Genomic DNA, 12,460 nt, shown 5'->3' with positions numbered 1-12,460 from the left:
CCACTAGCTGGCAGTGCATTGCCCTCAGTGACGGCAGCTTGCCCACCGCTTTGCTGCACATCCGACCCTGGACGAGCTTTACTGCTATCTGCTGCTGACTGAACAGGCTTTTTGTTGGCAAGATACTGCATCCATTTTTCATGCAGTTCAGTGCCATACTACTGATCGTAATCATGCAGGGTCAGATGAATCGTTCTACGGGCGGGAATCTTCCTTCCTGCCTGGATCCACTGATCATAACCTCCTGGTTTTTTACCACCATTAAGATCATATTCAACCCACTCCTGACTTAATTCTCCAGTACGTGGGAGAACAATTTCCCACTTTTTGCAAGAATCGCCAACCTTTTCGTCTTCAGGTAGAAACCACTGCACCGTAGGCGGGGATAAATAATCCGCCTTCTTTAACATGGCTTCAAACTCATCAACATTTATCATCCCTTTTCGACGGGACGGTTTACTTTTGCCAGTTGACGGCTCTTCTACACCGTCCTCCGGTCCAGCGATTAATGCTGATGGTTCAATCACTGTACCATCCATTGCACCTGCTTGACAAACAACAGACAAGTAATCCAGGTCACCGAACCCGGATGTAAGTCTGCTACACAAATAACAGGGCTAACGCCACCACTTCTCAGTACACACCGTACCAATTACCAGTACGAGTACAGAGTATGGACTCCCGTCCAGCACCTGGCTCGCACTTAGGAACCGTGCCTCGCGCAACCCTCTAAGGTCACTGCGGTACACACTGCGGGCAAGCACCTGGTTCTCACTTAGGAACCTTGCCTCACGGAATTCTCTGAGAATCCACGTGGTCAACCAACATAACCACACAAAACGCCAAAAACTAATACCACTTACCAGACGATCCAGATTCCCAGGGGTTGTTAAAATCCGGTGGGCGCCATGACATGCTATGCGAAAGTCGCACCGCGACAACCGCACTAGATGACCAAACCTACTCAATCGGTAGAGTGGGAATATGCTCTGGACTCCGTAAGTGGTACTACTGCCTACTTCCGCTAGGTACGAGCGGATTGCTGTGCCTAACGAAAGTTACCGAAACCAAAACACTCAGGAACTTCCCAAATGTTTAATCACCAAACCGAACGAACGAACAAACAGAACATAACAGAACGAGGTATGAACTTCCTTCTAACCTAGAGTCACACGACCTTTCAGCTAGAAACAAGCTCACAGATTTAGTTGAAGTTAGAAACTTCAGACTGATTAGTCAAACCAGAATCGTGGATCGCATTAGCGATCAAATGCGTTAGATAAAACAGCAAATCGTACGTAACGGAACAGACAACACGTACGTCATAACACGTACGTAATACGCGCAAACTACGCATAGCGCGTTAATACACATGATTCACAGGTTTTAAAAGACAATTCACTTTCTACACTGCTACTTGCTGAATGGCAATCAAGTGTTGTCCCTCACATGAACAACAGTTATTCGGTATGTAGTTGATGATGATGCTGACACACGGCACACCCTTCGCATTCGCAATTATTCGCAAGAGCACTCGTTGTCCTCTCCGGTCCAGTCGCAGTTGCTAGCCTGGACGGTGAATTCGACGGTGGCGCCACCGCTGAAGGATGGAGAAGTGCGCAGATGGCCAGTCCAAGGGAACTACGGTTACAAAGAAGGGTCGCTTAATAAAAGAAGGCAATGGAGGACAATTGTCTTGTACTTACGCCGGAGCAGCCGTGGGTGGCGCAGAAGTCGTTCATGGCGGTGTCGATGACGGGGTAGTCGGTGGGGCCGGCGGTGATGAGCGCCACTACATCGTGCACGTCGTTCCAGGTGCAGCCGGCTTCGTTGAGGATCTGCTCCGTCAAGCTCATCACCTGGATGGCTTCGTTGTAGGTGCCGCCCGGACTGATGATGGTGCGGTTGGCGAAGGAAGTGAAGGCGCGCACCGAGGTCATGAACAGGCTCTGACCCACGCGGACGGCGTACCTGATTAAGAAAACTCATTACTGTTAGCAATGCGACCCTTTGCAACACTGGCGATAAGCAGTAGTCATTAAAAGCATTTGTAAACAAACTATTCAGCGAAAACAATTATTATCGCTTTTATTTAGACATGGGTGTCTTCAACAGTGCAAAGCGAAGCACATGCGAGTACGGTATTTGGTACATCGACGGCTAAAGGATTAACATTCAATTAAAATGTGAGTAAAAACAACTCACTGCCACGGCTTGGTGGTGGGTTTGGTTGGTGCCACCGAGGAGGAAATCGGGACAATATAGCGCTTCCATTTGCTGCAGCACTCGGAGCGCCGACGATGCCCCTCAACCACTGCAATCAAGAGCATGATGAGTAACCATAGTCACGAAAGCGAATGGCACGCAATAACCTCAATAAACCGCCAGAATAGTAAAGGTCACTTACCGCTGGTAGCTGCGACAGCCAGCAGAACAACGAAGATCGCGAACTTCATGGTGGAAGGCGAGGAAGGCTAGGAATTGCGGCAAGGAACTAAATAAAGGCCAAAGTGGAACTCAAGGCACGATGGAATGGTGGAAGCTACGGATATTTCAGACCGTTTATATATGCATTTTCTAGGCAACATGGCAGTACAGGCGCCGATTTCTAGTCTGGAACATAGACAGGGATAAAAATTTACGCCAGCAATTAAAATACGATAATAAACGTGTGCCAGACCATAATACAGCTTAGGACGAAATGGTCGCATACCCAACATCTCCACATTCAGTACGAATGCAGTGCAGTGCACTGCACGACTGAGTTCAAAATATCCGGTTCGTACAAGTGCACTGCACCGCATGCGTACAGAATGCTGGGTATGGGGCTATGCGACCATTTCGTCCTACATTGTAATCATTGCGCTTATGCAACGGTGAAATGGCATTATGCTGAGAAAACGATTCCTGATAACAGTGATATGGGAAATCGGTGCTGGTTTCAGTTTGTTTGCATGCGCCTGGTTACGTTTTGATGTCCCGATTTTAAGCGAGAAACCGATAAAGAGCAACCGATTTCTAAGTCATTATAGTTTTATGGGTATTTTGTCGGCCGATTATTAGCAGAATTGAGAAATCGAGAAGCCAGGGAACAGCAGCAGGAGGGTCGGGTCCCTCATAGAGTTTGCCCAATACAGGTGGGGCAGCCGCAATACAAGTGGCGGCTGTCTCTACCAGAACCCCCCACCGTATGTTGGCACTAAAATGCGAAGCGGCAGTTACGTTAATTGTGTACTGTGTATTGCTATAGGTAGGGCAGTCACTAATAGAGATTGTGTGTCGCAGTACTCACCACCTGCGATAGCGCGGTTACCAATAATCGAACTGCCTGTCAATCATTCTGTCCGGCAAATTGCAAGGCAAACTTTTCCCATGCAATACTACGGGATTTCTATTGTGTTCACGCTCAGACAATTTTGCATGGCAAATTTGCAGCTATAAAGCGTACTGCACACTGCAGTCCGGTAATTGCCTGCACTTGTAATACCTGTAATTTGTTTGCATTTTATTTCGATACTTTACTGTAGTATCCTTTTCACTACTCTGGTTTTTCCTATACGTTACAATGTTTCATAGCGGTGTGTATTCCCAGTACGACATTGTTGGTTATTTGGAGGGCAAACCGGACGATGCCAAGACCATCATCCTGGACGAGTTCCCCATTACCAGCTTTACGGGTCTGCCGCTGCAGCGTTTTACAACCTGCGCTGTTTGTCGGCTAACGCGTGCGGATTGACCTCCGTTGTCGGATTGCCACTGATGCCGAACCTGACGTTCCTCCAGCTGAATGACAACCGTCTCGGGTTCGCGGAGAACAACCCCCAGCTGGCGGCCCTGGCCCGGACCACGCCTAATCTGAAGCGCCTGACGTTGGCCAATAACGGCATCATCACTGTCCAACAGCTGGAACCACTGAAGAACCTGCCAGCCCTGCGGACCGTGGACCTCTACTCCAATACCGTCACCAGAGCCCATCATCGGCAACTGGTTTTGGCGGTACCGCAGGTCGTGCGTTGGGATGGTGACGGCGGGGACTTTGAGAGTGACAGCGACGAAGAAATGAAAGGTTGGTCAATGCAGTTTTATAATGATAGGCCCATGTAACACCCACGGTAACACCCACGGTTAGTTAAATTATGTAATTTTTCAGAGCGCTTCATGTTTATAGAACCGGCAACGGACAGCGAAGAAGAAGACAATGACGACGACGAATCCATGGCCGAATCAGGTAACCAACTTTCAGGAAGTTTTCGAGTTACGCCTTCAAAAAAGCCTAATTTTGTGTCTTCGTAGATCACACTTGGATTTTGCCTGGTGCCGAAACTCCAGACTGGATGCACAGCAGCGATGAAGAAATGCCGGACTCGGGCTCGGAGGCTGAAGACGAAGCAGACGGCAGTGGAGGCGACGACGTAATTCCGGACTCGTGCTCGGAGGCTGAAGACGAAGCAGACAGCAGTGGAGGCGACGACGTAATTCCGGACTCGTGCTCGGAGGCGGAGGACGAAGTGGATGAAGAGGACGGCAGTGACCACGAAGGCGGCGGCCAGGACGACGGCGACAAGAAGGACAGCGACAATGGCAAGGACGACGACGTTGTTTTGGTTGAGTAAATTGTTTTTCTTATTTCGGAATGCGCTGATTATATTTTGCGCAATGCTACACCCGCGGGTACACCCACGGTTCAGTTTTCTTGTTGTAATGGCTATTCTATTTACTGTTTCAGTCATGATTGTACTAACTGGGTTTCTTCTTGATAACTAAACTAATTTTGTGCTTTTTCTGTTATTTGTACTGGTACTTTAATTGTTGTACGTACGTATAAACCTGAAAAAAAGAAAATGCGTTGAAAAGTTCGGTTGCATTTTGTGCCGAGGAAATATTACACTGGAGTTAAATTTTAGTTGTCTCGATTTCACCAAAGTGATTTATGGTGGTACAAAAACTGACCACAATCAAATTTCGATCGTCGAATTTCGACTTATTTGCGATACGGTGCTCTTTCGTAAATGGATTACGAATTAACGGAGGAAGATCTTGTTGATGCGGCTGCTCTCGCGGCACTTGAAGATTGGGTAGATCAGCACGAAGCCTTATCGCAGCAAGACCTCCAAGATGCTGCCGAGTTGGCAGAATTGGAGGACTGGGTTCATGAAGATCCCCAAGCTGGGGGTGGCGTCCCTGAAGATTTTAATGTTGTCGATCATGTTACGGTGGAACGGAATGGGTACCGGTTTTCGAAGACGTACAATATGCATTTCAAACGCTTTGACGTGCATGTATTTGATTTGGATGCTGTGAAATTTTGTGACGCACCGGCAGTAATAGTGGGTATCTTGGACCACGTTTTGGATGCTGTGCTAGCGGGTGTGGCCGCTCATCAGTACGTCCGAGTGTCTGTGGAATCATCGTATTTGTCGTTCCCTATTTGGACTCCACCAACTTTACGATCACAGCTGACAGTGCGCCGCTGGATGGCAGAAATCTCAAAAGTGCTGAATTCCCACCAAGAATTTGCCATTGATGATTCATTTGGGGTTTCTGTAGAACATACGGAGATTCCTTCCGGTCGGTGTGCCCGCGACGTACCCAAGTTATTGTACGACAGACTGAAGAGGATGACGTCAGTGATTTTGGTGAACAACGTGGACGATATCTGTATGGCCCGTGCCCTCGTTATCGGAAAAGCGTTTGCCGATGGCCGAAAAGATTACGCCCGACATATAGCGAAAGGAAAACAAGAAATTCTGCGTTTGTCCCGGGAATTGATTGAAGAAGCCGGCCTTCCAATCCGTGAGTACACCCTTGCAGACATTTCGGCTTTTGAAAAAGTATTGCCAGGTTACCAGATAGTGGTAGTGAGTACGATGCAAGCCAGCAGCATTGTGTACAGCGGGAACCTGGAGGACAAACATATCTGCCTTTTATTACATAACCGGCACTTTGATGTCTTGACTTCCATGCCGGCATTTTTCAGTCGCTGTTACTGGTGTTTTAACTGCAATAAAGGATACAACAACCGTAGAAGTCACAGATGTAGCGGTCAGTGTAATCAGTGTCTGCGAGCGGATTGTCCCATGGATATTGTCAACATTATGCTTTGCGCTGATTGCAATCGCAAGTTTCATGGCCAATCTTGCTTCGACCATCACAAGCTGGGCCCGGGAAATGATGTGCTGTTTCGCAGTCGAAGGAGTATCTGCAGTACCGTCAAAATGTGTACTCAATGTGGTTGTGTGTACTCCTTAATGAAGAGAAAGTTGGGATCCGCACACCGTTGTGGAGAAATGTTTTGCAAAACGTGCCAGGAGCATGTCATCGGAGATCACCGCTGTTTTATGAAGCCGCAGAAACTTACTCCTTTCCAGAAGATGCAGTATTCGGATGCCCAATTTTTGTTTTTCGACTTTGAAACTTACGTTGCTGAGGATGGGCGGCTGTATCCAAACCTCGCGGTAAGCATAGTTCCTAGTTTGCAATCATAATTTTATACGACACCCGCGGTAACACCCACGGCATTATGCCGTACACTAGTTGTGTAACAAGAAGTTCTGCGACACACCCACGGTAACACCCACGGTATGTTATACAGGTTGTTCAGAATGATGAAGGCGAAGAGTGGATATTTCCGAATGACGGCGAACCGCTTTGCGACATTACAGATCCTCTTTGTCGATTCCTCTTTAGTGAAGACCATCGCGATCACATTATAATCGCCCACAATTTCAAGGTAAAATTGTACAGTCTTTTTCTTATGGTCCTTTATTTTGCCGTTTTATAGGCCTTTGACGGTTATTTTATACTGAACTGGCTTCTCAGCAACGGTATTACTCCTAAAGTTATTTTAAACGGCGGTAAGATCATGCAGCTGGATGTTCTCCAACTCAACATTCGATTCCGCGACAGCATCAATTACAATCCTCAAAGTTTGTCCAAATGGCCGGCTACCTTTGGTATCAAGGACACGTCAAAGGGCACCTTTCCGCACCGATTTAATCGACCGGAAAACTGGGACCAGGTTACCGAATTCCCTACCAAGGAGCAGTACGGGTCCAAGTTTATGAACAAGAAAGACCGTGAAACGTTTGAGCAATGGTACAATATGGAGGTCGCCACCAAGAACAACACGTTCGACTTTCGTAAAGAATTTGTGGATTATTGTCGGAACGATGTCACCGTACTCCGCAAGTGCTGTCTCCAATTTCGAAATTTGTTTTTGGGCATCAGTAACGGCATTTGCCCATTCTCGTCCTCGATGACTATCGCTGGATTGTGTGGTTTGTATTGGAGGTCCAACATTTTGAAGGCGAACCAGATTGGACTGATTCCACCGCAAGGATACAACGTGAACCGCAACCAGTCGGTTAAAGCGCTAAAGTGGATGCAGTGGATGGAACTGGAAGAGAACTGCACAATTCAGACGCGAGCAAGTGGGAACGAGTTTAAAGTTGGACCTTATTTTGTGGATGGGTACTCTGCAGCAACAGGCAAGGTTTTTGAGTTCCACGGCTGCTGGTACCACGGATGTCCTGAATGCACAACGCCGGATACCGTCCACCCGTTCAGAAACTTACCAATGAGCAAAATTTACGAAGAAACCCTGCAACGCGACACGTACATCCGGGACATGGGACACGAACTGTTTGTCATCTGGGAGCACGAGTTCGACGACCAGGTAAAGCAGGTACCAGATTTCGCGGATTTTGTTGACGAAATCACCGTCACCCAACCGATAAACCCTCGTGATGCATTCTTCGGCGGACGAACAAATGCCACAAAGTTGTATCACAGCGTTAGCAATGAAGAGAAGATCCGGTATTTTGATGTCTGCAGCGAGTATCCGTTTGTCAACAAGAACAAGAAATATCCGATCGGACACCCCATCATTATCGTTAAAGACTTTGGGAAATCGCGCACTACTTTGGCATCGTGCACTGCAAAATCTTACCGCCTCCGGATCTTTACCTGCCGATTCTGCCATACCGCTCCAACGGTAAGCTGGTATTTCCTCTGTGCCACACATGCGCTGCGAAACAACTTAACGCCCCTTGTGCACATTCCGACGAAGAAAGAACGCTTACTGGAACATGGTGTAAGTATGTACCGTTGAAATTCTGAACACCCACGACAACACCCACGGTAACCTTTACAGGCACGCCAGAGCTGCACGCTGCAATCGAGCGCGGTTATGTCATCACAAAGATGTTGGAAGTGTGGCACTTTGAGCAGTCGGAAGAAAGGTTGTTTGCGGACTACATTGATCGGTTCCTCAAGATAAAAACGGAAGCAAGTGGCTGGCCAGCGGATATGACAACCGACGACCAGAAAGATCAATTTCTACGAGATTTTAAAGATCATGAAGGCATTCAGTTGGACCGCGAAAAGATTGAGAACAACCCTGGCATGAGGGCGCTTGCCAAGTTGTGTTTGAATAGGTAATATCTGCTGTTGCGCGTTTTGTAAACTGAGGCTAACTGGATTTGTACTTGCAGCTTCTGGGGTCGCCTGGGTATGCAGGACAACAAGCCGAACACCAAGTACCTAACTTGCCCGCAGGAGTTTTACAAAATGCTTCTTTCTGGTGAATTCCACATCCACTCGTGGGATATGTTCAGCGAGGATGTTCTGCAAGTTGCGTACACCAGGGAAAAGTTATTTATTGACCAGAACCCTCATACGAACGTTGTCTTGGCTGCGTAAGTAGTTGCTTCTTGAAGGATCAGTGTTTTTGCTGATAGTGCTTTTTTGATAGGTTTACGACATGCTGGGCCCGGCTCCATTTATACGGCTACATGGAACAAGTCCAAGATACACTGCTTTACTTCGATACCGGTAATTAACTGTTTCAAAACTTGTACCTAGTATGGTGGACTAAGAACCTTACTTTACAGATTCCATCATTTTTGTGGAGAAGCCGGGAGTATTTGTTCCTCCAACCGGCAAGTTTTTGGGGGACCTAACGGACGAATTGCAGCCCGATCAGTATATCACTCAGTTTGTCAGTCTCGGTCCCAAGACGTATTCCTACAAGACTAATGATGGGAAAAGTGTCGCCAAAGTCAAAGGTTTTACGCTGAACGGACACACCAGCGAGAGCATCACGTTCGAGTCAATGGTTGATGTTTTGCATAAGAAAACTGATTTTCTTGTAGCTGAATATCCTGAATCGATTCAGCGTGTCAAAAAATCAATGGTGTTGCGCCAAGTTGATTTGTCTAAACGTTTAAGTCTAACATACGATAAAAGACGAATTGTTGGTAATTGTTACAATACTCTACCGTATGGTTACGTGTTGCAGTGATACCTTATAACATTAAAGCATACGGCAAACAGACGCGTGCTCTTCAGTTTATTGGCAGACTTAATACTAAATCAATCATGGCCCATGTCATATCGGCTTCTGTTTTAGCTCCCAAAAAATTACAGCGACCACTAGCAAACAAAACCGCAGTACATTCTGGTAACTTTATGCGCAAACCAAGAAATCTGTCGGCACAGTATGGAACATTTAAAAGTTTACTGACACTGTCTAAATCAAACCGCTGGCCGAAATCATGAGTGCCTACAATGTTCACGATTCGATATTCAGTCGCATAACATTCGTAGCCAATATTACGTAGTAGTCGTATGAAATACTCCAAAAGAGAACGCGCTTCTTCCAAGTTTTTCCCTCCATTGACCGTCACTTTACCGTTAACGTACAGCTGACAGTGGCCCTTCGGCAGCGTGATCCGCCGCAGTAGCAAACCGGAAAAGGAGCGTGGTGTATATTGTGCCAAGGGCAACCGTTTTTCAATCTCGCTGAGGTTTAGGTGACAGTTCAACTTTGCTGTGGCGACAACATTGGTAGTCCGCACCATTCTTATACAACCATAATCCGAAAACAACCGCCTTGCGTTGCGTTGTCTGATCTGATGCAGTTAATTTACGAAATGGCGGGCAATGGTATTCTTCCAAGTTGATCACTTCTGGCAGAAACTGTTCTAGCAGGCGGCACTTTTCAAGCCCTTTCGCATAAAATGTGACGTCAGCTGGTCGCCCGACTTTAGTAAAAATATCTTCAAAGGCCAGTGCTGTTTGATTGTGGCGATAATCCCCGTAGGTATGCCAAACCAGACCGTGGGAGTGACGAGCTTGCCTTTCCAAATCACCCGCGCATTTGGCAGCAGTGCGTGGTAATGTAAATGTGTACTGGCCGACCTCGGCTTTTTCCAAACAGAAAAAAGACAACTGCTTGAGGTATTTTTGTTTGTCAATTACAAACCAATCAGCGTCTACAACACACCTTACAGCCATTTTACTATTTTTGGCTGAACCAACTGAACCGTACTCTATAGCGCCGCCTCCCTTTTGTACTGAAACGGTTCAAAAATAATATTTTTGCAAGGGAAAGCTTGGCCCAAGTACACAAAAACGTACGTCTTTGCTCGTACGCCTCAAGTTTACCTTCAACTTGCAAGGCAAAAGTGCTACTGTTTTGTCTTGCATTATGCTTTTTTCAAATTTTGTATATGAAGGCAGATGTCAGGCAACGCATAAAAACCCTCGATCAGTTCCAGATATCAGACAATTTTAGTTTGCAACAGTTTTTTGTTTGACCTTTACTTTATTCGAACGCTGTAGTACTTCTTACTCCATTTGCCATGGAATTTATCCCTGATTTCATTTCCTCGCAGCGCGCCGCGTCGCCTAAGCCTTCCACCAGCAACATTGCCCGCGAGATTCCAGCCACGCCTCTCAAAACCCGCACCTTTGCCAAGCGACGCGCACCGGAGATGGACGATATCAAGCTGAACCTTGCCAAGAAGTTCAAGGAGCAAGATGACACCAAGCATCCGCGGCATGCCTTTTCTCATGAAGGATCCAACGTGTACAAGATTGGGTTCGAGAAGTACGTCTACGCCCGCTTCCAAGATGGGGTTTCTGCCATCGTCATCGGGGAGTGGAAAAAGCAAAGCGACGACACCTACCGCCGCACCTTGGAGAAGTCCATCACCGTAAAGAAGCCTGGTTTCTTGCGCCTGTGTGCCTTGATGATGAGTGGTAAAGCGGACCTGGACAAGAATTCTCAGAACTGTGGCACCGACGGTAAGCTGACGCCTCTGTATGCGCTGGAGAGTGGACTGTATTTTGGCTGGGGACGTTACAACCGTGTCAACACGGCCACCGTAAGACGTTACACCTTCGGTCAGAACGGAGACCTGATTCCCACGAAAGCTGGCGTGACCTTTGGACTGAAGACGTACGACGGTCTCAAAGAACTGGTTATGGATATGACGCTGCTGAAAGAACTCCTGGGAGTGGATGAAGCCAACAATGTTCCAAAGACCTTGAAATCCGCTCTGGCTTATGACAAGCTCAAAGAGGTGAGCATTCCGTTTATTTGTGTAATTTTATGCTGATCTCTGTTTCTGAAAGACTTGTGCGGTAATCAGTTTGTTTTGATTATAGGAAGTGGCTGAAGAGTTCACTGAACTCATCCACCAAATGCGCGGTCGCAATGGAAAAGTCAGCTGTGGGAGTGCCAGCGATGACGAGTGGGCAGCGGCTGAAAAGGCTATTGTGGAGTCGCGCTATGTGGAGGCTGTTCTGTTGGAAGCTGACCAAGTGGATCTTGGGCAAGTTGTTGGACTGGACGTTAAGGGGTATTTGGAACTTAATGCTCTGGAGTTTCGTGCTATGTTCGCTAAGCTTATTTAAGTAGCGTCAATAACGAGCTGTATTTGTTTTGGATTATTCCGTGTTTCATTTACGAACTGCACATTACAGGCAGCAGTAGAATGGTTTTTTTCATTTTAATTCCGATATTCGTTTACATATTTGACGGATGAATGAACCGTCAATTATCTTTGTATTGATGTCAAAATAAGAATTCACATACTGGCAGACCATCTTGTCGTTGCTTGCTCGATTCTCAGTAAACAAGTGCACAATATTAGTATAAGTTTCGCCACTAACACGACGAAGTATAAAAAACAAGCAGTATTGGCCACAGACTGTAGTGTATTCTGATTGCAGTTGTTCGGCTTGCTCTACGATCCGATTAGATGAACATAAATCAGCAAAATTCTTAGTATATGAACCCAGTTTCCTCCCAAACGAATCAAACACTTCCAAAACTCCATCTTTTTCTTGGTAAACAGCAATCCAGTGCGATCCATCTTGGTCCGCTGGGTCAATCTTAATCACTGCCGCTCCAGGATATGGCAGTAGCGCAGGGGGCACTTTATCGCTGGCAAACACTCCGCGTAGTGCAGCATTTGTAGCCGGGTTTGATTGGAGAGCGCTGAGGATTTGGTCGGTGTTCATGTCGAAAAGTCCGCAATCAGTTGCCGATGCTGATTGATCTCAATGATGCTGTCGTAGACTAACATAGCCACCATCATTACGGTCTTTTCCAGCGGTTTGTCAAAATTAACCGAAACGCTTAAATTGCCCTGCTTCACCAAAGTCAGCGGTC

The 12,460-nt window shown here is 46.8% G+C and overlaps 4 protein-coding genes across 4 annotated transcripts; 3 read left to right on the top strand and 1 right to left on the bottom strand.

Annotated features, from left to right (window-relative positions):
- Positions 1–1,489: 1,489 nt before the first annotated feature.
- On the bottom strand, positions 1,490–2,471 carry LOC129597818 (uncharacterized). Its single transcript, XM_055495505.1, has 4 exons — positions 2,408–2,471; positions 2,206–2,314; positions 1,707–1,971; positions 1,490–1,641 (listed from the first exon to the last, which is right to left on the bottom strand). The coding sequence occupies exons 1-4, from the start codon at positions 2,454–2,456 to the stop codon at positions 1,519–1,521; spliced, it is 546 nt and encodes a 181-aa protein (XP_055351480.1). The 5' UTR covers positions 2,457–2,471; the 3' UTR covers positions 1,490–1,518.
- A 1,189-nt stretch (positions 2,472–3,660) lies between these two features.
- On the top strand, positions 3,661–4,800 carry LOC129597005 (acidic leucine-rich nuclear phosphoprotein 32 family member B-like). The gene is made up of 3 exons (XM_055494425.1): positions 3,661–4,066; positions 4,151–4,228; positions 4,294–4,800. Exons 1-3 carry the CDS (start codon positions 3,760–3,762, stop codon positions 4,611–4,613), a joined length of 705 nt encoding a protein of 234 aa, XP_055350400.1. The 5' UTR covers positions 3,661–3,759; the 3' UTR covers positions 4,614–4,800.
- Positions 4,801–8,279: 3,479 nt separating this feature from the next.
- On the top strand, positions 8,280–9,332 carry LOC129597015 (uncharacterized). Its single transcript, XM_055494436.1, has 3 exons — positions 8,280–8,696; positions 8,753–8,832; positions 8,892–9,332. The coding sequence occupies exons 1-3, from the start codon at positions 8,512–8,514 to the stop codon at positions 9,299–9,301; spliced, it is 675 nt and encodes a 224-aa protein (XP_055350411.1). The 5' UTR covers positions 8,280–8,511; the 3' UTR covers positions 9,302–9,332.
- Positions 9,333–10,643: 1,311 nt separating this feature from the next.
- LOC129593199 (uncharacterized) lies at positions 10,644–11,784 on the top strand. Its single transcript, XM_055489411.1, has 2 exons — positions 10,644–11,366; positions 11,452–11,784. Exons 1-2 carry the CDS (start codon positions 10,644–10,646, stop codon positions 11,698–11,700), a joined length of 972 nt encoding a protein of 323 aa, XP_055345386.1. The 3' UTR covers positions 11,701–11,784.
- The last annotated feature ends 676 nt before the right edge of the window (positions 11,785–12,460 follow it).

This window comes from Paramacrobiotus metropolitanus, unplaced genomic scaffold (assembly GCF_019649055.1).
Source record: "Paramacrobiotus metropolitanus isolate TYO unplaced genomic scaffold, Prichtersi_v1.0 Parri_scaffold0000003, whole genome shotgun sequence".
Lineage (NCBI taxonomy): Eukaryota > Metazoa > Tardigrada > Eutardigrada > Parachela > Macrobiotidae > Paramacrobiotus > Paramacrobiotus metropolitanus.
This window is presented reverse-complemented; position numbering and strand designations above follow the sequence as displayed.